At 34.8% G+C, this 26,700-nt stretch overlaps 1 protein-coding gene across 7 annotated transcripts in view; it reads left to right on the plus strand.

Annotated features, from left to right (window-relative positions):
* Positions 1 to 26,700, plus strand: part of LRBA (LPS responsive beige-like anchor protein) — a 772,859-nt gene that overhangs the window by 456,144 nt on the left and 290,015 nt on the right. For 5 of the 7 annotated variants that reach the window (XM_027067081.2, XM_027067078.2, XM_027067090.2 and 2 more), the window contains 3 exons: positions 15,746 to 15,906; positions 23,730 to 23,876; positions 26,414 to 26,550. In XM_027067081.2, coding sequence (XP_026922882.1) covers positions 15,746 to 15,906; positions 23,730 to 23,876; positions 26,414 to 26,550 — 445 coding nt within the window. The remainder of the gene's footprint in view (positions 1 to 15,745; positions 15,907 to 23,729; positions 23,877 to 26,413; positions 26,551 to 26,700) is intronic. The other 2 variants (XM_027067106.2, XM_015081450.3) reach the window with 1 other exon arrangement.

The raw sequence follows: 26,700 nt of genomic DNA on the forward strand, positions 1-26,700 counted from the left end.
ATTGTCATTTCTGGGCTGAGTTGATGTAGCATCTAGTGGACTGTTTCTGTGTTCTATTCCCATCTCTACTCAGCTTCAGGACTTTCATCTAGTTTTAGGCCTGTTTCATTGCATGTAACATTTAATTAGCTTTGTACATCATATACTTTGGAACCCATTTTATTTTGAATAAATTGCCTTATGTCCTTGAACTTTTCTCTCACACCTTATTTATATATTGCCTACCTTGTGTCACAGAGAATTTTTAGGCAAATTTCAACAACAAATTAATAAGATAAATCAGAAAAATAGGAAATTTAAAAATTAATTTTGAAAACTGTCATCTTGCTTAAATTATTCCAATAACATCCTTACTTACGTTCTCATTTCTGATATTTCTTCTCATCTAATTTTTATACGCTTCCCAGAGTTATTATTCTATAGTCACAATATTTGCTTAAAATGCTTCAGTATCTCCCCATTGCTACAGGACAAAACCCAATTCTTTAGCATGACATGGATGGTGTCAGGAGCTCAGCTGATCTAGGAGAGTATCAGAGTAGCTGATTGAAACCACAAACCAAAAATGAAGGAGTAAGCCTATAATAGCTTACTGTGGTGGTATGTGCAACAGTCTAAAACTGCAGGACCCCCTTGTTCCATTTTTCCTAATGAAATGTTGCAGTGGTCAGTCGAATCAGTGTGAATCATCATAGATCAGTATAGATGTGGGGTCATCTCACTGTTGAGAGAATTCCGAACAAAAGGCTCCAGAGGTTTTATGGACCATGCAGTTGAAAGAAGGAGAAGGGGAAGGGCTCAGGGTGAACTGAGTGAGAGTGGGGAAGGTGTCTTCAAGATTTCCCTTTCTTCCTTCAGTAAGAAGACCTGGGCAGAGGGCCTGAAGAGGATCTCTGCCCAAAGCTTCAGATAAAGAAACTTTGGGATGAAGGTGCAGGGGCTAGGAATGCAATTATGCTAAGAACATGATTGGCCATTGGGGCCTGAATCCTTGAGTACAACTTCCTTCAGAGACTGGAGTGCATTGGCTATACACTAAGTCTGGTTTGGGGCTGTGGAGGGCAGATTTCCCCCATGATGTTTGACAGATAAGGCCTGTGTAACTAACTGTGGTCAGTCCTGAAAAAAGTCATACATAGGTTTTCAACCAGGAGTTGAATTCCTCAGATGATTCTCTGTGATCTGGACCCTTCCTATTCCTGTGGCTTCTTTGGCTCCTTCTTGCCTGTATTCTCGCAAAATTCTAGAAATTTTCAGTTTAGCATACACCCAATTGTTTCTTACTTCTTTGGCTTTGTGAATGCTATTTCCTCAAAGAATGTTTTCCTTTTCTTATTCTCCTGTTTAACATCTGTTAACTCTTTGATTCAGTTTGTGAGTTGCTGCCTTCCAGTAACCCTTCTATTACTTTGGATAATGCCCCTCTATTGTGTTCCCAAGGAATGTTGTGTATATATTATAATTGTCTCTTCATATATCTGTTTCTTCCATTGTACTATGAGGTCCTTGAGGATAAGGACTCTTTTTATCATCAAGTAACACTCTAAGTCTCCAGGTCCTTGTACATTATTGGCATTCAGTAAGTGTTTGTTGATTAAATGAGTGACTGAATGAGTGAAATATAAACTCATTAGTTTTTCATCCCTGTCTTTTATGGTATGGCCAGGCCCCAACAATTCTTTTCTGCCTCATTTTCTGCTGGGGCCAACCAAAAGGACTGCTTCCAATTTTCTGACCTCTATACTTTTGGTGAAAAGCCTACAATGCCATCTTCTTCCCTGTAGATCAGTTGAAACTTGACCCCTGCTTATGGATCTTTTTCAAAAATCTCTGGCTCCTTAAAGCATTTCCTGATCTCTTTAAAACATATGTGATCACTTACTCCTTTTTTTCGATCTCCAAAGCTCTGAATTTTTACGTTTCTTAGGGCATGGATCTTAATGCCATATAATTCATTGTTTGCTTATTTTATCCCGTGTATTAGATTGTAAGTGCCTTGAGATTAGAGACTTTTTTTCCTTGTATGAACACCCCATATAGCACCTCAACCTTTCCAAATAATAGTGGGCTCTTGAAAAATACTTGTAAATGAATGCAGCCAAGCCAAACGGAACTGGGCATTGAGAGCCAAATTGAAATGTAGTAAAGAAAGAGAGGAAAATAAATCACTTCAGATTGTGAATAATTGCTTCAAAATTGAAAGTACTGTAAAGTTTCTAGGAGATGACAGCCACTATTAAAAGAAGTGGCTTCCAACTGTCTTAAAAACCTGGAAGTGTAACATAATAAGCCCTTTTGTCCCAGTGGATGAGGAGCACATACTTTTCACTAATTTATCTAGCTTGTAAAGCAAGTATATAATATTTTTCTTTTATGCTTACTATTTGCTTTCACCAGTGTTTTCCTGAGAGTTTCGGATTAAATGCAGGAAGTGGTGTTGTGTTTTGCTGGGTTCCTACTGCATTTAAGCCTTTAAATTATTTATTTAAAGGTAAAAATATCATACTAGAGCAGCTGATATTTCTTTGCTATTTTTTCCTGTTGTCCTATGACAACTATCTTAACAACAACAATAAAAATGTGATATAGGGGCTCAGTTTGAGAGAAATGAGGTCCTAAATGCCAAAACAGTGGTTCTTGGCTCTGATATTCCTTTATATATATGCTTATAGACCATTTAGTGCTTCAATATTTGGGACAAGTGATTGGAGCTACTAGAAACATTCAGTGAATATAAACAGTTTCCAGGCTTTTCAAATTCTGATCTGTACTACACAGTAGTTAGTATTTACCTTGGTCTTACTTATCCATTAAAAAGCAACAGAGCCTTATAACCCCTTACCCCCATTCCACCAATCTAATAGCTAGTCAATTTGGGAAAAATTATGCTATTTTCTAATTTTTCTTTATTGTAATGTGTGATAGAAGTTTTTCATATAATTTATAAGAAGTTTTTGGTCCCATTGAGACCAAAGGAATGTTTAAACTTTACAGTAATTTGCCATAATGAATATATTAATGAGCCTAATATGAAAATGCTTCCATAGCAGTATGGAAGTAGCATTATTAAAAATTTTTTTTTGGTAATGGAAAGTCAGAGATGTGAGGTCTAACTCTGTTTCTTAGTAACAAAATTAGGATTTAATTTGTTATTCTGGGATTATATTCCTAAATTAAAGTGTTGTTTTGATCATTAAAAAAGACCACATGTAAAATTCTTACTGGAGTGCCTGATATTATGGGCAGTCAGTCATTTTTAGTTACCATCCCCTTTCCAGGAGTACAGTGTAACATATTTCTCAAAAGAATGAGGTCCTGTCTTCCTGAGTCTTCAGATCGTTCTCTGCATGCATATTGTCCAGCCCTGTGTCTAATTACTAGAGTAAGCCTATAGATTGAAGACTGAAGACAGTCTTCAAATACAGTGTAAGCCTCCATTCTTTCTTTTTAGGCTTGTGTTAGTTCAAGTTGGAAACTCATAATATTAAGTAAAGGGGCTAGATACATTGATTAAACAGATATATTGATTAATTCATTGGAAAACCAAATTATCCTCAATATTAGTGGTGTAGAAAGCAGGGTAAATATGTTTTCTCAATAAGTCAATGTCTAATGAAGCTTATACATATATATGTAAGTATATATAGTGTTTATTTATTTTGGGGGGAGAGAGAGAGAGAGAGAGAGAGAGCGAGCAAGCGCGCACTAGCTGGGGAGGGGCAGAGAGAGAGAGAGGGAGAATCTGAAGCAGTCTCCAGGCTCTGAGCTGTCGGCACAGAGCCTGACATGGGGCTTGAACTCACAAACTGTGAGATGATGACCTGAGTTGAAGTTGGATGCTTAACTGATTGAGCACCCTAAATGAGCCTATATTTATTTATTGAAGTCCAGAAAGATTACAGGTTTATCATTCTTATCCAACCCAGATATTCTTACCAGTCTACTCATTTGCCTTAACTTTCCTTATTTTGAGCTGCCAACCAAATCAGTCCTAAACCTTGAGTGAGTTTTGCTATCTGCTTTATTTTACTCTTGTTCTTAGATTGCTGAGTATAGCTGGGAGGCAAAAATCACAGTTGTACAGATTAGTGCCACTCTAGATGAATGGTTTCTAATCTCAGACCTTTGTAACTACTTAGCCATCCTTAAACTTGCTTTTAGTCAGCTTTCTTTCATAATTCCCCAAGGCAACTCTTCTAATTGTTATCTCTCTATTCTATTCTTCTGTTAAAAACTTGTTATTGAGTAGAGAAAATAGAAATAATCAGGCCAAAATCAGATCTTCAGTTTTTCTTCTTTTGAACCCTGAACTATTAAAAGTACAGAGCCTTCCATCCTTCCATCTTGTCACAGAGAAGAAGGTGACTTTTTTCAGTTCCAGGGTAATTGCACTCTTTTCACAGGATCACACCTCTTCTTTCTACAGTGCTGCTTGCACTTACCCTACTCCCCCTTGTCATCTTGGTTTTTTTTTTTGTTTTTTTTTTTTTTAATTTGGTCTTTTCCCTTTGCAAACATGCTTACATCTATTCTTTACTCTCTTAAAACTACCACCCCATCTCCCTAATTCCTTTCAAAGTCAGTATTAACTATCTCCACCAAAGCATGCGTTCACTACTATCTGATTTTCCTTTCACAACTGTAATCAAATTGCTAATGGCATCACCAGTAATCCATATATCTGTTAGATGGTTTCATAGGCAGGTGATAGAAAACCTGGCTCTAAGTGAAGTGAAATTCTTCTTTAAATTGTGAAAAAAGTATATTATCTTTTATTATATGAAGTGTAGAAGTGTCAAGTCTTGGGGGGCAGGTCTTTAGCTCCATTTTTTTACAGTTCTTTCAATTTTATGTCTCTGGGTATGTAAACTTTTACCCCACTCTCTCTTCTTCACAGTTGTATTATAATTGCCAGCAACTGGGTCTAACATTTCCTTGTTTCAACTCATCAAGAGAAAGGGAAAACTAGTATCTCAACCACTAAATAAAAGTTTCGCATTTCAAGTTGGTGAAAAATGATTGCCAGGCAAAAATTTTATGCAGTGATTGGTTTAGAGCTAGATTTTAGAACTAGTCAATTCAGTGATTGGTTTAAAGCTAGATCTGGAACCAATGACTGGCAAGAATGACAAGATTGTCCTAATTGTCTTAGAGTCAGCTTTCCTTAAGTCATCCAACCATTTAGGAAGTGATATCTCAACAAAATTATAATTGTTAGGAAAGGATAATTAGGAAAATTGCACTTCTCAGGAAACAGGAAAGGGGAGAGAAGTGAATAATAGTTAAGTAACCAAGTGAATGCTTCAATTTTCTAATTATAAAACCCAAGATCCACCCACCAATCACAAAATTCTACATATTGTATGATTCCATTTATATAAAATGTCCAGCATACGGAAATCTTTATTAAAGAAAGAAAGTAAGCTAATCATTGCCAGGGGCTTGGAGCTAATCATTGCGGGGGGCTGTTAAAGGGAATATTAATCAGGGCTTTCTTTTCTTTCTTTCTTTCTTTCTTTCTTTCTTTCTTTCTTTCTTTCTTTCATGTTTATTTTTGAGAGAGAGAGAAAGAGAGAGAGAGAGAGAGAGACACTGTGAGCAGGGGAGGGTCAGAGAGAGAGAAAGACACAGAATCTGAAACAGGCTCCAGGCTCTGAGCTGTCAGCACAGAGCCTGATGTGGGGCTTGAACCCATGGACCGCGAGATCATGACCTGAGCCAAAGTCAGATGCTTAACCTACTGAGCCACCCAGGCACCCCATGTTTTTATTTTTAAATCATGGTTGAAGTAGCTGGTGATACCACTTGAACACATGCTTTACCAAAATAATGGCATGTAGAAGTAGCCAAATACTTAAATTCATTACTAATTAAAAATAATACCTTATATTTACATAGCATTTTACTGTTATTGAAGCAATTTCACAACTCCGTTTCATTTGATTCATCACTGCAACCCTATGAGGTGGGCTTTAAACAAGTTACAATTATTTCATATAAAGCAATAGAAACCCAAAGATAATCAGTGATTTATGTAGAAATCATAGATCTAGTACATGGTGGGGCTAAGGTGATTAATTTTAAGTCCTTTAATAAATGAAGCCAAAATAGTTTTATATCATATCCAGAAATTTTAAGATTATTGGCTTTTAATATAAATCACTCTAAAACTTTAGTTATTATATATCTTCTATGAATTAATTATAAATTTTATTTTAATAGTCTCTGGGGATTTTTTTTTATAAATAACATATTCTCATAGCCCTTAGGCTCTCCAGAAAATTCCAATATGAATAAAAATGTCTTTTATCAATCCCTTACAGTTTGTCTTATTTTAAATTTAGTCCAGACTTTAGAAGATCCAGGCCAGAGCAGACACATTCACCTACCTTCTGCCCTGCATACTGTGAAATACTCTGTGTGTCCATTGTCAAGGAAGGAAAAATGGGAAATAACTGGTATGGGGTATGGGATTTCCTTAGTGGAAATAAACATATTCTAGAATTAGATTTTGGTGATGGTTGCACAACTCTGTAAGTATACTAAAAACTATTGGATTGTATACTTTGAACAGGTAGACATTATGATGGCATATAAATTATATATCTTTTTTTTAATGTTTATTTATTTTTGAGAGAGAGAGACAGAGCGTGAGTGGGGGAGGGGCAGAGAGACAGGGAGACACAGAATCCAAAGCAGGCTCCAGGCTGTGAGCTGTCAGCACAGAGCCCAATGTGGGGCTTGATCTCACGATCAGGGAGATCATGACCTGAGCTGAAGTCGGACGCTTAACTGACTGAGCCACCCTGGCACACCTAAGTTATATATCTTAAAACACAAAAACATAAAAGCTTTCCTTCATTCTTCATCCTTATAAACATTTTTTAAAAAGATTTTATTTTGGGGGCGCCTGGGTGGCTCAGTCAGTTGAGCCATACATCAGTTCAGGTCATGGTCTCATGGTTCACTGGCTCTAGCCCCACGTCAGGCTTTGCGCTGGCAGCATGGAGCCTTGTTGGGATTCTCTGTCTCCCTCTGTCTCTGCCCCTCCCCTGCTCGTGCTCTCTCGCTCTCAAAAATAAACATTAAAAAAAAAAGTCTTCAGAGGATTTTATTTTTAGGTCACCTCGGTGGCTCAGTTGGTTAAGCATCTGACTTCAGCTCATTTCATGATCTCATGGTTCGTGAGTTCAAGCCCTGCGTTGGGCTCTGTGCTGACAGCTCAGAGCCTGGAGCCTGCTTCTGATTCTGTGTCTCCCTCTCTTTCTGCTCCTCCCCCGCTTGTGCTCTTTCTCTCTAAAAATAAATAAACTTTAAACCAATTTAAAAAATATATTTTTAAGTAACCTCTACACCCAACATGGGGTTCAAACTAAAACCCTAGGGTCAGCCTCTCATGCTCCACCAACTGAGCCAGGCAGGCACCCCATCCTTCTAAACATTCTTATGCAGAATTCAGTATTGGCTGCCCACTCACTTCGGTGAAGAGTCTTTGCTGCTTTGTCTTTTTTGGCACTGTTCTATTTTGGTTCTCTTATTATCTTGATTATATGAAACATTTTCTTCTCTATTTAAGTGATCCTTTCATCTGCAATTTTTTTAAATATTGGAATTTCCCAGATTTTATTTTCACTTTTCTCCTGTCCTTTCAATATAGTTTTCTCTGGATCTAGCACATACTTAGCTCTCAGTAAATTTTTGTTAGATGAATATCTAAGTTCCTCACTCCCAACACTGCTCAGAGTGCTTTTTGAGTTCCCAAGTTCTAGTGATTAGTTATTAGACATTTCTGCCTAGACATTATTAGGTGTCCAAGGACATGATTCTCCCAACCACAGCTACTTAACCTACATCATTTCAGTTAAATAGTATCTTTACCCTTTTATCACAAACCTCAGTTTTGTTCTCATTATCTCCTTTTTCCTAACCTTCCATATTGAATGTCTCACAAAATCTTATCTCTTCCCCTTCAGATAGGTCACTTGAATCTTAGCTTTAGCCTCCATCCCCACTGCCTTTTTTTATATCTCTGCCACATAACATAAAGCTGATCATATTAGTTCTCTATTGAGAAGGCTTGGTTGTCTGTTGAGTATAAGATGTAAAGATTACTTTAGTTAATTATACAAGGCCTCTTTAAATCTGGTTCTAAACCTATATTTCCTGACTTAGCTTTTGCCACTCCTAAGTTGCCTTGAAATGATCTTTGTTACCCAAACTTCTTAAGATAAAGGTGCCTTTTTATGTCTTTATGCCACTGTCCATGCTCTTTCCTCCGCTTGGAATGCCTTTTCCATCTTGCCCAGCAGACTCCTGTTTATCATTTTAAGTTTCTTTAAAGAGTCAGCTTGTTCATTCCTTAATTGGTTATTTATTAAGTGCCTCCTTTGTTCCAGTTACTGTGCTTGGTCAGTGAATTAGATGGACACAAACACTTGTCCTCATGGAACTTACAAAATAGATCCTCATTAAAACCTTAATGAAATCCTCAGTCCTCTCAGGCAGTGTTAATTAGAACTTTGATCATAGCTATAATGGTATCCAGTGAATTTCTAGAGGAAATGTTATGTGAAAGCTCATAGGCTTTGAAGCCCATAGACTTATTATTTACTACTGATGGGTAAGACTTCGTTTCTTCTTTGTTTCTTTAAAATAAAAATAACAGTATCTAGTTATGGCAGTGTTGTTGTGAGACTTGGTAATAATGTGTTCAAAAGAATGCAGTATCTATCACAGAGTAGTCCAATGGAATAAATGCTATTTTATTTTATTTTTATTTTATTTTATTTTGAAAGAGAAAGGCAGGGAAGAGCAGAGAGGGAGAGAGACAGAATCCCAAGCAGGCTCCACACTGTCAGTGCAGAGCCCAGTGTGGGACTGAAACTCATGAACTGTGAGACCATGACCTAAGCCAAAACCAAGAGTCATATGCTCAGCCAACTGAGCCACCCAGGTGCCCCAAATGCTGTCTATTTTAAGTTGTATTATTTTTGATATGTGATGATTTTTTTTATCCTGATTATCACATAAAAAATTATAAAAGCACAGTTTATATGGATGTACCAAGACTGGTTCAGAGTTGGCACTAAATAGATGTTCGGTGAATTACTTTTTTTTAATCATATTTTTGGAGAAAATAGATCAGATTTGTCTAAATAGTATGGCTACTCAGGTGAGTTTTGGGGATTCTAGTATTCAACAACATTGTTTAATTTTTTTTGCATTTGTCTTTTGTTAGAGTTTTAATTGGTAGGACAATTAACACTAGATTGTTATTTTCTTATAATTTTGCTTACTTCTTGGTAAAAATGCTAAGTGAATAAAGAAATGATTAACAGGCTAATAGGAGCTAGGAAAACTATGGGATTGTTTCTTAAACAATTGTTACACAATTATATTTTTAGAAAATATTCTAAGTAAATAACTAGTTGAAGATGGGTGTCTACATGTCTCTAAAAGCTAACAGAGAATTACATTGAGTAGTACCACAAAGAAATTCATGACTACATAAAATATAGTTTTACATAATTAAATAGTATATACAGTTTTCTAGTGATTCTATATCAGGCCTCAGTAAAGAAAGAATTATGCTTTAGAAGATGTCTCCTGTTGGATCTGTGTAGTTGAAGGGTTTTTTTTTTATCCTTTTATTTTCATTAAGACAGCACAGTTCATAGATCACCTGCATTTGAGTTATAGTTGGTACTTGGTAAATAGAGGCTTTAGTTAATATTCTTTCTATCTATCTGCATGAAGGCACAGTAGATTTCAGTTTGTGAGATAAAGCATTCTCTTTTATTATGTGATACCCTATAGTACCTGAACATTATTTCACCAAGATTTATGCAGAAAGTGAAACCCTTCTAGAACTTAAGCACTTTTATCTTCTAGCTGACAGTACAATGATAATGTCTACTTCTTTTTAGAGGTTACCATTTGTTTAAGTTGTAACTAATATCTAGCATTAATTTTTAATCTAAAAATATGGAAATGAAAGCGAGCCAGATACAGGAATTAAGAAAACAGGTAATATAAAATTTTTAGAACAAAATATGAGGTACTAAAATTGACTAGTATTTAGAATTTTTCTTCTAGCCAGAAGAATTTATTGCTGACTTTTGTTAAGACTATCAAGATTTATCAGATATTGTCACAAGGAAGTGGGTAAGATGGAAAATGGGACATTTTTCTAATATAATTTCATTGTGACAGTTTTTCTCTTTAAAACTAGCATTCTTTTATTGATGTAGATCCAAGTTACATGAAAATGACACTAAAAACAGTAAGATGGCAAACATAGGTGTATCTCACTAATTTGAATAAGTGTCAATACAATTCGGTTATGCAATAATTGGAATACATACATAGCTACTACTCATTTTAGTAATTAATGCTGTTTTACTATAACAGAATAATATCAAAAATTGCTTTAATAAATCAATTATGAACTTTATGATTTCAGTGAAATAAATATTAATGTTTCTTTTTTGTTTTTTTGTTCTTGATTATTTTCTTTTGTATATTGAATTTTGCCTGTTTTTTTATTTTTTCACAATGTCAGTCCTGGTCTGAACACCTTTTCTGCTACTGATAGTGTTTGAAAGGCCTTGTTCTGTTCTTCTTCCCCAAGATTATATTTAACTCTGGGAGAGAAAGGAAGGAGTCTGAACATTGTATGGAGAGGGAAAAAGATAAAGTGTTCTCATAACACCCTATCATTCTAAAGGCTGTTCATATAGAAATACAAAATGAGCATTGCACAACTCCAGGAGTATCATACAAATCTTGATGTGAACACTGCCCCCTGGAGTTGTGCAGTTTACTAGCTATTTAATAGAGCTCTGCTCTATTCCAAACAGTTTTTTTGTTTTTGTTTTTTTAATGTCCATTTATTTTTGACAAAGAGCACATGAGTGGGGATGGGGCATAGAAAGAGGGGACAGAGGATCCCAGTCAGGCTCTGCTGACAGCAGAGAGCTCGAGGTGGAGCTCAAACTTATGAACCATGAGGTCATGACCTGAGCCGAAATCTGACGCTTAACTGACTGAGCCACCCAGTTCCCCCCTTACAGAAAATTTTTTTGAATTCTCATCATTTTTACATCTGTCTTCTCCATGAGGCCAGGGATAATATCTTATTAATCTTTGTATTCTTAGCAGCTGGCTCAAGGTAAGAGTCAATCAGTTTTATTAGAAAATGTTTTAGGATTCTAGTTCCATATTCATCCATACATACATTATTAATTGGCGAATTGGCTTGCCATATTTTTCGCAAAAAAATTGAACTTTGTAAAGTCTTCTGGGAGCTCCTGGGTGGCTTAGTTGTTTAAACATCCGACTTCGGCTCAGGTCATGATCTTGCAAGTTGGTGAGTTCAAGCCCTGTGTCAAGCTCTGTGCTGACAGCTCAGAGCATGGAGTCTGCTTCAGATTCTGTATCTCTGTCTCTCTGCCCCTCCCTAGCTCATGCTCTGTCTCTCTGTGTCTCTATCAAAAATAAATATATATTTAAAAATTTTTGAAAAAAATAAAGTCTTCTAATTTACATGTGAAAAATAATAGATTATTTATAGTTGAGCCATTTAAATATTAGAGGAAGAAAGTGTATCATACTTTAGTTACTGATTCACCGTTTTGCTTCTGCCCTTTCCACCTGATTCTCATTTGGGTCATACTTAATTCATTTGTTTCACCTCATCAAATCACTAACCACACTTGAGATCAGAACGGGAATTAATAGACTATTAATGTTTGAGTTTATTTCCCTCTAAGATATATTTCAACAATCTATTTGATTCTGTTCTTATAGAACAGAAAATACATATTCTATATATTAAAATGGCATTGTTTTATATTCTTTTATGTAGATTGCAATGATGTATTAAAGGTGTATGTTACAAACACATAAGTGTAAAGTTTTTTTAAAAGGTAGAAAGGCAATTCATTGACTTATAATTAGAAAAAGTTGTAGTTTTAATCTCTGATTTTGAAATTAGGTCATAGAATTGGGGGAAAATATTTAGGAAGAAAAGTTAGAACATTTAATTTTAGTGTCATCCACAACTTTTCGAAAACGTGTATTTCTATTAGTTAAAGATTTTAGACTTGGAGGTTATGTACTAATAGGATACCTAAGTAAAGCACCTACAGCACCTTTTATACAGAAGGTTTTATTTCCAGATCTTATGTGGTAAGATTTAATTACTGGTAGAAGTGATACCGATAATGTTTGTGAATTTGGCATCATGTTGTATTAATATAATTTTTTGTATAGGTACAGATATATAAAGGAATATAGTGATTCAGATATATATACCTGTAAACTCTCAGAATAAGTAATTTCTCATCTTAACCATGCTTGTATTTGGTCAACAGTTTCTGAATACCTGATGTTTTTAAAATTTTTCTAGCCATGCCATTGATGATAACTCTAAAAATACACAATAACTTATTTAGTTAATTCATAACCTTATGGGAAGACAGTTGTCTTGACTATGCCAAATTTGATAATTTCTTATCCTCTTTCCTCTACAAGGGGCTTTTGGGGAGGGTGTGGAAGTATTTCTTAAATGAGAGTGCAGTGTTTATGTGAATGATCAAAACTTACAGAAAGTTGGTGAGTGAAACCTACACATTCTCCTTTCCAATACTGTTCTAAAGTGACAAAGCATGCCTCATTTTTTCAGTGATAGAACTTAATACTAAGAGTGTATATTATTGGAGGGAACAGGGTTGGAGGGATAAAACGATGGTCTGTTCCTATGTAAATGACTTAAAACATGCTAGTAATTACCCTTATTTGAAAAAAATGAGTGTGACTTTTCCCCCAAAGAACATGTATTACTCACAGCATCAGAAACTGGATGATAAATGCTGTTTTTTTCCAAATGAGGCTAATAGCTATTCGATTATGAGTAAGTTCCTTGAGGGTTTGTATCCTATATCACCTGAAGCAGTGCTTTATAATGAAGGGACTCTCAAGAAAATATATTGAAATTGTTGGGCTCTCTGGGTGATTTTTGTAATACATTCTAGATTTGTGCTCTGAAATAAGTGATTTTTGCTTTGTCTTCAGATGATTTTAAATTGTTCCTACTTGTATTGAGAAAGGTAGTCTGAGTTTTAGCTTCAGGGTATTGTAAACATTATCATGCTGAAGTATAAAGTTCTTTATTGGGTTTTTTTTGGATTGTATCTAAGTATTTTTAAATTTTTGATACTACGTATATGTTTGAAGATGAAACTTAACTTAAATATTTTTCTACCATATGAACAAATTCTTAGTTCCTAATATATTGGGGCTTTTGTTTTTGCCAGTTGTCACCACTGAGACCAATTTTGTTAGTATTAAAGAGCACAAAAATAAATATCATAGTTCTGTTTCCTCCTAATTTTGATTATTACTCTTGTAGATATTGTTTGAGTTACTTGCTAATTTGTGAATCATTTTAAAATTCCTCTGGTTTTTCTACTATCTGACAAAAAATATTGCTCACGTGCTTTAGTAGCCGTTGGATTTGACTTTACCCTCATGCATTATACTAGAACGCATTGTTACCTAATTTAGTAATAATTTTGTAATAGCAGCTTAACATCTCTTATAATTTTAATTGTTATCAAGAAAAATGATATCATTTAATTTGACTCAAAATTCAGAAGGATGGATGAATGACAAATTAATAATTTACCACCTTTGCATAATACTGAAGCACAGAATATTAGAAGGATTGATGGCAGAAAAGGTTAACAAATTTTAGCAGCTTTCATTAGCTTTACATCGTCATATGTTTGTGGTGCTGACTGAAATAGGCTTTGTAGGAGATCTCAGTCTAGGGAACTAATTACTTGTGCCGATTGCCGCACTGATGAATAGACCCTCATTGTATCATTCCCCTGAAGACGAGGAGCAGCCTGTGATTCACGACTGCATCCTGGCTGATATTTGATAATAATTTTAACAGATAAATGTAGGTAGGCAGAATGATGAAGTGCCTATCCAAGCTCCATGACTATCAAAGCCATACACGTAGCCATCTGTGTACCGTCTTTTCCCCTTTCACCTAAGGAGAATTTTATTAATTGAGTTCAAACAACTGTTGTCTTTTGCTTATTATGTGTGTATTCTGTAGGTGCTTCTTACTTGTTTTTAAATGGTATTATAATAGTTTTCATTTAAACTGTAGACAGCAGTATAAAAAAGAATAAAAGAGCTTTTTAATTTTTCTTTTTGAGGACTGCTGTTCTATCACTTTTTTTGCATTCCATTTGATTACATTATATCTCCTCTTTGGGCATGATTAAAATCAACAAAGGACATTTTTGATGTTCTCATTGTGTCCCCGGCTTTCTCATAAAAGACCATTGGATTTCTATTATTTTTAAACATATCTTCTTTCAATAATGTACTGTTTGTTGTCTATGCTTTTATTAACCTGAGATAATTTTTAATCTATAAAGGACTTATTTACAAATCTGTTTTGAATTTTTTAAGATAACATCTCTAAAACATCAAAATAAGAGTTCCTTTTAAGTGAGTATTTTGGGACTGTCAGTTGGTCAAGACTACTAATATGTCAAAGCTGACAGGTACAATTTTATTAGCTCATGAAATACAAGTGCAATTTTATTTTGTATTAGTCATTCCTTACAGAAGTTTTGATGATGAATTTTTTAATTGTTGAAGCTTAGAAATTTTCATGCTGTGTATCTTTAGTGAATAAATGTATTGTGCAGATTTTTTTTTTTACTGTAATGGAAAAAACTTCATAGTAGTATTTTCCTTATATTTTCCACCATGCTAGATTATGATTAGTTAATAAGAGGGAGAGTTGACATTTATATATTGCCATATAAAAGAGCTACATAATTGGGGAAAATATAGTAGAACCCTTTAAAAAATACATTTCCAAAAGTATGCTTTTGATATAGCAATTATTGCACATCATATAGCATGTAGTTTTTAATTAAATATAAAAACACACTACATAAAACAGAAATCCAATCTGATTTGCTTGAAAATAGATTGCTATTTCACTCTATAGGAATGGTTTATTTAAAAACAGTAAATGGAAAAGAAATGCATTTTCTTGTGTTGTTCTAAGCCTCAGGGGCTAAATGTAATGAATATTTTAAGAGATTATTTTAATTAAATTCCTGCACATCTAAACAGAGTAATATTTTATTATCACATACATAACCATGTAACTGAGATATTCATTAAAGTTAACACTTTCTGGACCAAGAATTCATGGTATGATTTACTGACCTTGTGCAAAAAGGCACAAATTAGGAAGAAAAATGAAGGGGGACAGACTTTGATTAATATAGGTAATGCTATACCATATTTATAATAGCCTTTTCCCTATTCTGGTTTATAAATGCAGCCACAGAGAAAGGTGCCCTGCTGAGGCTGAAATGAGGCTGAAATCAGAGCACATGCCACTAGAGTGTGGGGAAACTGATCACACTGTCAGCAATTCATTTTAAAATGATGTATTTAGTGCTCATTTCACCTTCCAAGAAAAAGGAAAAGGAGTTCCTTAGACTGGAAGGTGATATTGTTATTTTCAAGGACATACCTAAGTTAAAGATTGCAGAAAAGGGGAGTGTGAGGTGGAAGGAGAATTAAGAGGAAGGGGAGGGGGAAAAAAAAGGCAGAGCAAACAAGGAGAGCTTTATGCAGAAATTCAGTGCTACCACGCTGTTTGATAATTGCTAACATATGTGGCTTCTCTGTTTCATTGTAGTCGTCCTCGTGAGTTCTGGCGCCTTGACCACTGGGAAGATGACTTGCGGCGCCGGCGACGATTTGTGCGTAACCCTCTAGGATCGACACATCCTGAAGCGACACTAAAAACAGCCGTGGAGCATGGTCAGTGTATAAACCACTCCTTGCCAATAGCAGCAGGTACAGTACTTGGTAATGAAGAGCATAACTTCATTATTACAAGGCACTGTAAAATGGTCTATGCCACATCTCATAGTTACCCCAGAAAGAGAAGTTAAGTTTTTTACAGTTAGTGTAGGTTCCTATTAAATTATGGTGTCAAGTGGATTTATTTATTATGTTACACATGCAAAACTTACTTAACGCAGACTCTTTGTTTCAGAGTAGGAGGATAAAATATTTCTCTTTTTAAGCGACACATTCAGCTTTGAGTAAATTAATCCAGGACGCCTGCCTTAAATCCATGAATATCAGAAACACAGCATTTACAAACCAAATAGGTTTCCAGGTTCTGCTGTGTGTATATGGTTTTCCCTCAACCATGGTATTTTAGCATGAGATTATGAAGTGGGAGAGATGGTAATAAATGTCCAAGCGCCCAGATACTTTCTGAGCCTTGATTTGTAGATGGGTGTGATGGATGGCTCCTGGAAAAAGAGAATAGATATTATTTTCATATGTTCCCATTCTGCATCATCTTGTTATCAAAGCTTAACAAAACATTTTTCCTTTTTTGATATAATGCATATCACTGTGATTCAGATTAGGGAAAAGCCTGATGAGCAAACTGGAGAAAACTGAAAAAGCCTTTGGATTTAATAATATACTCTCTCTGATCATAGGGTTTCACTTAATATTTTATCCCTTTGAAATCCAATTAAGATACATTGATTAAGGGGGGGGAAGCTCCTCTCTACATTAAAATAATTTTGATTTTATAAAATGTAAATTGGTTATTTTTTAATAAGATAGTTTTAATTCCCTTTTTTCAAGGTATTGGTTTAACACGCATCAGTTTATGGTTAAATGATAGTATGTAGTATACAAAATAAATGTGAAACTACATTCAATAAGGATATTAAGAATTTAGATTAAAAGTCTGTGATCTTAGGTTTGGCCTCAGTCAGGCAGCTTAACCTCTTGCACTCAGCCTTAAAGAGCCATTTCTGGAAGAAAATGTCCACAATATGTCATCAGATATAACACCAAATGTGACATCAGTCCTTTAAAATAAATGATCATACAGAGAATAGTCAATAACAAAGTGATCTAAAAGCAATAATAGTCTGAGGGCCCTACATCTTCAACTACAGGAGGTGGGGAAGAAGAAATAAGATGTAGAATTAATTAGGCCACTTTTGCTTTTAGGGTTCATGTGCTTTTTATGTGGTACTATAGATTTCACAGTTACATATATTTTTTCCTTTCTTTCTTTCTTTCTTTCTTTTTTTTTTGCTTTTGGCTAATGACTCTTACATTAAAAAAAAAAAATCAGCCTTTTTGCAGTTTTATACTTTTCAATCAAACAGATGTCTCTATGTGAACTTAAAATTTAATAAGTACCTTTCTGTCTTCTTAACTCATTTAACATTGAGTTGTGAAGTCTGAAGTCTATCAGTGACAATAAAAATGTTTTTATGAAAATTTTTCCTTTTATATCTGGAGATAGGGACTTGTTTTCTAAAACTGATACATAGGCAATCTGTTAATCCTTTATTTGGAGAGAAATGTCAATAACTGAATTTAAAATTTGTGGTATAGATTTAATATGGAGCTTATTAAAATCCATCATTAACCAAAAATAATACATGCAACCATTTTGGGAAATTACAGAATTTTACATAATAAATAAATTTGATTTCATTGTTACTGAACTTTACCTTTTAAAATACTATTATGCCACCTTTTTGTGTTGCCAGGAGGCTGGTTAAAAAAAAATATTTAGTAAGCATTGCAGTGCTTACTGTCTTTTAGAACTTTTTTTTATCCTGTGTAGAATTCACTCTAATGACTCCAAACAGTAATTGAAAAGTTAATATAATATTTATTAAATTGAGGGAAGTAAAATTAAGCACTTTATGTAATTCCATCTTATTTGACAATATTGTACATGGATCTTACAGTGATTAAAATACTCTGAAAGGTTGAAAACAAAAATTTAAATCTGAAATATATGCTTTTAAAAACTAAATGTGGAGGAGATGCTTCAGTGGTCTTCCACTTAAGGAGATATGTAATATTTAATATAACATTTTTTGATAAAATATAAATCTTTTGTTGTCATACTTTGTATATATTTTTTATTTTAAATAATGAATATTAGACAATGGTTTTAAAACTCAGCACATAGATTGTACAGTGGTATAGTTTCATATCAGCATAGTTTATGCTAATTCATTATGTAAGTCAGGAACTTAAGTTTTTAATTTTTTATTAAATAAAGCATCTTATAGGTAACATCCAGTTTTAATTTTGTGTTAATTATGAAACTCTTGCACCTTTATCCTTAATTTAATAACAGTAAGAAGTTAATGAAAATAAACATATTAAAAATCAAGTTAGCAAAACAAAACAGTTGATGTGATCAAAAAGCAGTTGAAACTACAGGATCTAGTATGGATAAATACTATGCTTCAGTGTTGAATTTGAATATTTAAAATAGGCATTATTGAGGATAGTGTGTCAGTTGTATACTGTTTTAGGACTTCTCACTTTTATTTATAATTGATTTAACTAAGGAGACAGGATGTTGTTTAATGCAGATTCTTAAAACATCACAAACTATATTATTATTATCAAAGGGAAACATGTAAATAGAAATGCCATTGGAGATTAGTTATGTATTTTAGTAGTAAGAGCCATCTTTTTTATAGATTGATTTGATTTGAAGGAAAGCCTCTGGTGTAAAGGTGGCAGAGTAAATACCTGAAGAGTGATGTTCTCTGTTCGGGCGATCAATACTAGCCCCATGACTCTACTTCTGGCTACCTTCTAGTTAAAAACAAATTTTTTAATTCTGACAATTTAATTGCCCTTCCCAAGTTCACATTAACTTGCTTGGGGAAAAGGGCCTTAGGTAATTTTTCAAAGAGAGACCCTCCAAAGTGGTTATTTATAAAAGTCATTTTGTAATGGGAGATTCCTTTAACTTTGCAGAAACTGAGTCATATTTTTAAATTAAAATTAATACTTCCTCTTATTATTAAATATTCTTTATGGAAATTAGCAGCAGCAAGCAGAGGTGGGTATTTGATTCTTGAGGACATTTTCTTGCATTTTATAGTTTAAAATTTATTAGAAATTAGTTGTCATGATTTGTAACATTCTCCTAATGCACAGGGCCCAGTTTGTCAGAACATTTATTATTTATCGTCAGAACATTTTAGATCTGGAAAGAACCAAAGGCTAAAGTCTAATCTAACTTTATTCTTTATAAATAAGGAAACTGAGGAAACAAAAAGCCACATAATTCTTGGTGGATACAGGACTAAAGCCCAGGTTAACTGATGACTAATCAGATTTTCTTACTGTAGTGCTATACTGTCTTCTAAAATTCATTGTTAAATATAATGGGAACTTTACATTTAAATTAAAGCCATGTAAAAAATGTTTTAAATGGTAGAAAGAGTGGCTTTAATTCAAATAATAAACAGTTAAGCAGTATAATTCTATTGAATTCAAGACATTTTAATTTTGTAGAGAATGTGCATGCTGATGGAAATATATGAGGAGGATTTAACATTGTTTAAGAAGTATCTTGTGATCATATGGAATGATACAAGTAACTCATCTGGTTTTCTTGGGATGACAAACCATGTAAAGATCTTAAACCATGCCATTCTCTCACAACTTCAATAATGCCAGATACTGTTGCTTCCTTTTTTGGATCAACATATATTAGGTTCCGTAACCAAAGCTTTTGGGGAACCCATGATCATTAGGAGATGGACTTGGCTTATCTTCTAATCTCCTAATCATCTTTTGTATTTTCACTGATTTTTCTAAATTTTCTTGGCTTGGAACCCTTTGGAAATTGCATTAATTCTAAAGTTTAGGATAGTAGTTGTGTATAAGATATTCTTTATGTGTCTTATTCAGGATAAGCAGTTATGATATAGGTATTTCACATCACATTAAGTGGATACTCATATTCATTTTATTTATATTTGAGGTCACTTTGTTATTACAGTAGTATTTTTTTTAAAGTGGCTAATTCCTCATGTATACACTTCTTTTACTGTAATATGGACTATTGCTGACTCCATTTCACTGTTGCAGTGGAGTTTTAAAAGGGGCTTTATGTGTCATAGGTGGAACACTTTTCTGTGTCCTTTTTCTGTTTTAATTTTACTTAGCTAGCTTGTGTTGCATGGATGAATCAACTCATGCCTAGATCTAGCTGTAAAGAACTTGAACTTTACATTTTGAGGACCAGCTTTTCTCTAAGCCCTCTAATTGCTCTTAGCTTCAGTGAATAAAAAGTCATCTTTCAAACAAAGAATTTTTGACAGATTTCTCCAGTTTTGTGTAACAATTGCAGTTTAATTACTAAATGAGGGTAAATATTAAGCCAGAATAAAGTGAGAGACTATATGAAGGCAGTCTGTTAATGGTGATATGAAAAATTTAAATAGTTTTCATGTTTGGTAATAATTTTTTTAGCTAGCAAAGATCTGAATCAAAGCTTTGAAATGGAACCAGAAGTGTGTTCTGACTTCATCCAATTAAACTTTTATACTAGTGTAGAATATATTCACAAAAAATATCAAAACAGTTGATACTTGTTTTAATGATTGAGTAGAAGGCAAGCAAAAGTTAAAAGTATACTTTCCCCAGCACATATAAACATGATAATTATCTTTTATTTTATGCTTGGGATAGTTTTGTTCTAATTTTGAAACAAACAAAAAAAAAGTTCTTTAGCAGAGAGCTATTAGACCACTGAGAATTGAACACCAGCGCATGTGGTGTGTATTAGAGTACTGTTGGTAATTTTACTGCTGCTAACTTAAAATCCTCAAGGGGGAGTTAATTACAGGAAAACCATTCTAAATATCAGTAAGCTGCATATTTTCCATGACAAGAGGTTTTTCAGTTGAGGTTGAACAATTCCAGAATCTGCGCTTGTAAAAATAAGTAAATAAATAAATTAAAGTGGGTGTTTCTGTGCATACAGTAGACTTAGAGCACTTCAGAATTTTTTCATAAAACTTTATTCAATTCAAAACTTACTGTGTTTTAATATGTGTCAGCATGATGAGAACATATTAACATTTTTTTAAGTTTCAGTTGGAAGGGATAACAAATTCTATTTAGCAGTCATTTACATGAATGAATTTATTTACTGAGCTATTTTAAGCCATTGCATATTGCTACTTGGCTCCTCTCATTTTTTGTAAATGTTTGCACAGTAAAGAGCTTTTTTCCTTTCTTTCCTCCCCTACCCCCCCTCACCCCAAGTAAGCTTGGTGTATGTGTACTTCAGGACATGTATGGTAATAATCAGAGATAGTAATGAGCAAGGTATTGAATTTGGTTGTTTCTGAATTTGGTTGTCATATGCTCATCAAATTTAGGTTTGGAAATGAGTATTTTTGTATTCTTAACTTGTTTATTATGATTTTGACTTAACCTTTTTAAAGGCACTATGAGAAACATAAGAATTACTAAACTAATCCTTAAATTATATATACATTGGTATTTATATAGTGGTTAAGATACTGTTACCATAATGCTTGGATTTCATTCCTGATTCTACTTCTTACTAGCTGTGTTGCCTTGGGCAAGTTATGTAACCTCTCTGCACCTGTTTACTCATCTGAAAAGGAGAAATTAGCAGAGGGTTTATGAGAATTAAATGAGCTGAATATGTAAAGTGTTTTGAACACGCCCTAGCACATGGTGTTATTTAATATTAGCATTATTATCATTTCTGCTTTGAAGAAGGCATTGTAAATCTAAAAAAGAGAATGTAACATACTGATTTTGTACTAAAATCTGATTGGCAATTGTTATTTTATTATGATTTGCTTTATTTATTAGAAAATATAGAAGATGGTGATTTCTCTTGTATATCTCAGTGACTAATTTATTTTTAATAACATTGGTAGTACATTGGAATATATCTTGTTTGGGCTCAGGGCAGTGTTTATGATTTTAGAGTAAGGAAACATAAATACTTGAAATATAAACAATGATATAACAACTTATGCTGCTATTTTCCTAAAAATTGGGGAGTTTTTGGTATATTTCTTTGTAGCTTAAAAAATAAAGTCATTTTAATTAGATACTTTAAAATTTTTCAAAATATTTACTGAGACTTTCATATGTGTGCAGCATACTATGCTTGTTACTTGTGGGTATGAAGGCAAACAAAATTTGATTTACCCATAGATGGTATTCAAAACCTAAATATAGAAAGCTTCTTCCCGTGACTTCCTCATTTAATATAGAGCCCCTATATTCTGTTAAAGCTGTGCCATTAGTATTGTATATAAATGATATACATTGTGAACTCACATGAATATGCTAAAAATAAACTTTTACCCTTAATATTACCCATAATTGTATCTATTAAAATCAAAGAAGCTTTGTTTTGTCAAAACGTTTGGTAATATACATGTAGTTTAACTGTATAGAAAGAATTATATAGATAGATATTAGCCATGTTACTGGAAACTGAAGGCTTTATCCTTTCTGGGTTTTGGGCTTTTTGCCTAGGCCGAAACTGCAGTGGATCAAAAAGCCTCGCCATCTGATTTCCATATCAATAGCTACTGCCTGGGAGGATCAGGTGCTTTGCCTCCTGAATTTCCCTCACTGGAAACCTGGGAATGTCAATAGTGTAGCAAGGATTCTAAACTTTCCCTTATGTGACGGTATGAGGTTTTAAAAATCACAGTCCAGAATTTAGTATCTTCTTTTCTATATTTCTGAAGGACAAAGCTGCTTAAAGCAGTGGGAGTTAACACTGGAAGGGACATGGGGTTTTGAAGTCCGAATTGTTGAGTTTCAGTGTTTTGTCCTTTCATCTGCACCTCTGCTCCTCTTTCTGGTTCCGTCATTGGTTGTAGGTGCTCTGCAGAGCTTCTTCTTCATTCCCTAGGTTTGGTGTACCCTTTCCCTCTTTCCTCTCCGTCTGGCTGCCTTGTCACAGTGCCTGAGAGTCTGGTGCCGCTGCTCTCCACAGGCTGTTCCAATTCAGGCCCTGTAAGGCTCTTTGCCCAGATGCCTCTCCTCCCGGGCTTTCTGTTATGTTTGCCCCCGGGGTGTCTTAGCCTTTTAGTTTAAACACATGGAGGAGGTAGTGTTTGAGCCTCCACTTAGTTTCCACAGTGTCTTAGTCTTGGATATTTATATAAAGGCTAAAGTGGGGGTCTGGGTGGGGTAAAATGTGGGCAAGGGCAGTGCGAAGGTGAGAGGGAGGATTGGAAGAAAGAGGATGCAGCTTCGGAGAGCTGCTATAGCTTGTTTGGTGTCAGCTGTGGCTTCACAATTTGGCTTACAGCCCTCATTGGCTGTGAATCTCTCTGACCCTTCTTACTTGTAGATTCTCCTCCACAACCACTGCCCGACAAGTTCACGATGTTTTGTCAGTATAATCACTATTTGCAGGAATGACCAGCCTTTCTTAAGTTTCAGAATCAAGTAGATATTGTTTCCAAAACGGGGTTCTTATTTTTTTCTACTAATTTCCACAAAATGTGCTGCCTTTGAACCCTCTCTTGCCCTAACTGTAAGTAAATAAATGGTTCGGTGGGCGGTGCAAGGGTCACGTTTAATGGGATTAGGGTGCTTGTTCAAGGTAACATTAGACTAGGCTTGGGGAGTCCTGTTTGTCAGAAGGGGCCTGTGTGCCATCCCAGTCACTCTCCTCCTGTGGATGACTCTCTGTAAAAATGATTGACCATCTTTGGCCACCTATCCTTACCTCACTTCCCTGCCCCTCTGCAAAAGTACTCGCCCCAGAGTTGATGGACAGCTTTGTTTCCTTTTCATTTCAGCTGCAGATGAAGATATCCTCGCTAAAGGAAAACAGTCCATCAAGAGTCAGGCTTTAGGAAATCAGAACTCAGAAAACGAGATCCTCCTGGAAGGCGACGACGATACTCTGTCATCCGTGGATGAGAAAGATTTAGAGAATCTCGCTGGTAAATTCACCGGTTGTATGGATATTTCAGCTAGCTCTGGGCCAATAAGCACCTAATTACTTACTTTTTCATCTGTGACCGCTAGGACTACCAAGTTTACGCCCACAATTACTTTAAATAAAGATGGTTTTTGTTCTTCCAAATATTTTCCCCCTAATCGTCAACACTATTTCCCCTTTATTTTTCCATTCTTTTTACTTTCTTTACCCTTCTCATCTTTTTCTTTTTTGAGTAATTTTCACCATAAAAGAAAAGTTTAAAAGCAGAACAACAAAATTGCTTCACCCTCGGGAGTTACCTAATCTCTATAAAATGAGAGCTGTAAGTAAAATTTTGCCAATTGTTTTGTAAATAAAGCTTGGAGGCAGATGAGCTATTTGCTTTGATATACAGGTCTTAGTGAACATGCTGCATATACATTTAACTCTCTCAAAAAATCCATTCCAAGAATGCTATGGCTTTTCACAGGATCCACATATTTTACCTGATGTAGGAATTTTGATTTGCACTCTGCAGATTTTCAGTTTTACTTCCCTTATGGGAAAAATTCTCTTGTTTAGCCTGAAATTTTAGTCATTCATTAAATGCCTTTTTTTTTCTTTAATGCCTGTGGTTCTCTCCCTTTGGGAGGAAAGTCTGAAAGATTCTACAATTTCCATTGGTGAAAATTATACAGTCTTCTATTTTGATAATTTTCATTTAAGAGAAAAGGCATTAGGAATTTTTCATTTATTGATGTGTCTGCAGCCTGTGCTACCATGCAGTGAATTATAATGAAAAGTGAAAATAGATGATGGTATCTTCTCTGATGACCATAAACCTCTCTGTAAAGTAAAATAAAATTAATTGGAGCATACTGTTAAGTGATTCAGAATGGGAATAGTAAGTAAGGTGGGCACTGCTATTCTCTAGCCTTTTCCTTCACATCTATTTACCCATTTCCTCCTCCTTTATTTTGCTTCTGTTCTTGCTACTAGTAATACATTCATACAGTAATAGAGGTGAAAGGGGAGTTTAATTATATAATCTTGACAATGGCAATAGGATTAAGAAGTAATCCACACTAATAAAGTGGTGTGGGTTAGAAATGAAGTGGAAATTGTCAGGGGTCTTCTGTAGGACCTAGGCTGCCCTAGCTCCTGCAGCTGTCTGCTTACCCTGTAATTGAATGTCTGAGAGTGATTGAAAAAATGTTATTTCTTCTCAGGATTACATGCTAATGTACAGAGGGCAAAGGAGACAGCAAAAGAACACATAGCTGCTTATTTCATCCATTTATAGGGATGAGCTTTGGGAAATCATGGCTGTTCTGCAGCTATCTGCTGCCCATCTGCAAACACAATGTATTTGTACATTGGGAATAGAGGGCAAAACCTGCTCTGATCTCTGCAGAGCATCCCTTCTATTGTCCTGCTGGCACACATTAAGATTGATGTGAGATTAATGACCAACACCCTCTAACAATCGATGGAAACGTCGATTCATCTGAATTTTGAAACACTTAGTCATCCATTGATTACCTGAATAGGTGTACCATGTTTATAGGCACTATATTAATTCAGAACTATAAGTGCCAATCTTCTGTTGCTGTTTTCTTCACCTATAGTATTTGTACAATGAGGAATTGACACGGGATTTCAAATTCTTACTCTGTCTCTCTCTACGTGAATATACACATATTCATTTATATCATATAATTACTATTTTTAGTCCTTTATTTTAGGTTTAGCTCTGATATACTTTATGCTCTTCTATCTGTAGTGAATCTATTGTTTTCAGTAGCAGGCTGATTTGTCTCTTTGATAAGCCCTGTGGAGATTTGATTATTCCAATAAAAATTCATTCACTTGGAAACCCACCCTCCAGCTGTTTACTCCCAGAGTCCCTGAACTACACTAATATTAGATTTGGAAGCATTGAACAATATTTAACAGTGGAAAGGCAGGCTTAGAAAAGAAGTATTTTTACCAATCTTTCATGGGGTAAAGTTGTTATGGAAGAGGTTTTGTGTCAACCTGGCACAAAATCTTTATCAGAGAATATGGTGTAACGTTTCTCACTTCACTAATAAGCTAGCAGTCTTTTTTGTAATCATGCTTCAGCCAAACTAAGCTAACCTCTGGCCTTGAAAGCCTATTGAGTCTTCCTTGCTCCTGGTTGTTGTTCCATGTTGTTTGATAGCCTGAGGCTTCTTTTCTCAATGGAATGTGGAAGGACTTATTTAGGTAGAGCCACCTTCTTACCAGATTAGACCAAAGCTTTGCAGACTCCCTGTAAAAATAATTGCATCCTAGTTTACTGTTATCATTAACCACCTACTATAAATCTCTTAGTATGAGAACCCTAATAACTTTGCATTGTCAGAGGAAGATTTGGGGTGGACAGAATTTGTAAGTGTAGAAGGATTTGGCAGACAGTTTGGTGCTGGAGGTGAGAATTTAAAAATCAAATAAAGTTTCTGCTTGAATCTATTAACCTATTAGATTTTTTGAAAAATGTCATTCCAGCTTGTGTGGTTTTTCTTTTGGTTTTGGCAGGTCCTGTTAGCCTGAGCACACCAGCTCAGCTTGTGGCCCCCTCTGTTGTAGTAAAGGGCACTCTTTCTGTCACCTCCTCCGAACTCTATTTCGAGGTGGATGAAGAAGACTCTAACTTCAAGCAAATCGACCCCAAGGTGAGAAGATGAGGAGTGGGTTTCACTCTTAAGCATTTTTTTCTTATAATGGGATGGTGGGCTGCTGTTGGGTAGGATTGACATTGGTAAAATCTGACAGACTTAGTTTGAATTTCTTGCTGAATTGCCTCTGCCTATATATACAAAGCA

This window comes from Acinonyx jubatus, chromosome B1 (assembly GCF_027475565.1).
Source record: "Acinonyx jubatus isolate Ajub_Pintada_27869175 chromosome B1, VMU_Ajub_asm_v1.0, whole genome shotgun sequence".
In the NCBI taxonomy this organism is placed as follows: domain Eukaryota; kingdom Metazoa; phylum Chordata; class Mammalia; order Carnivora; family Felidae; genus Acinonyx; species Acinonyx jubatus.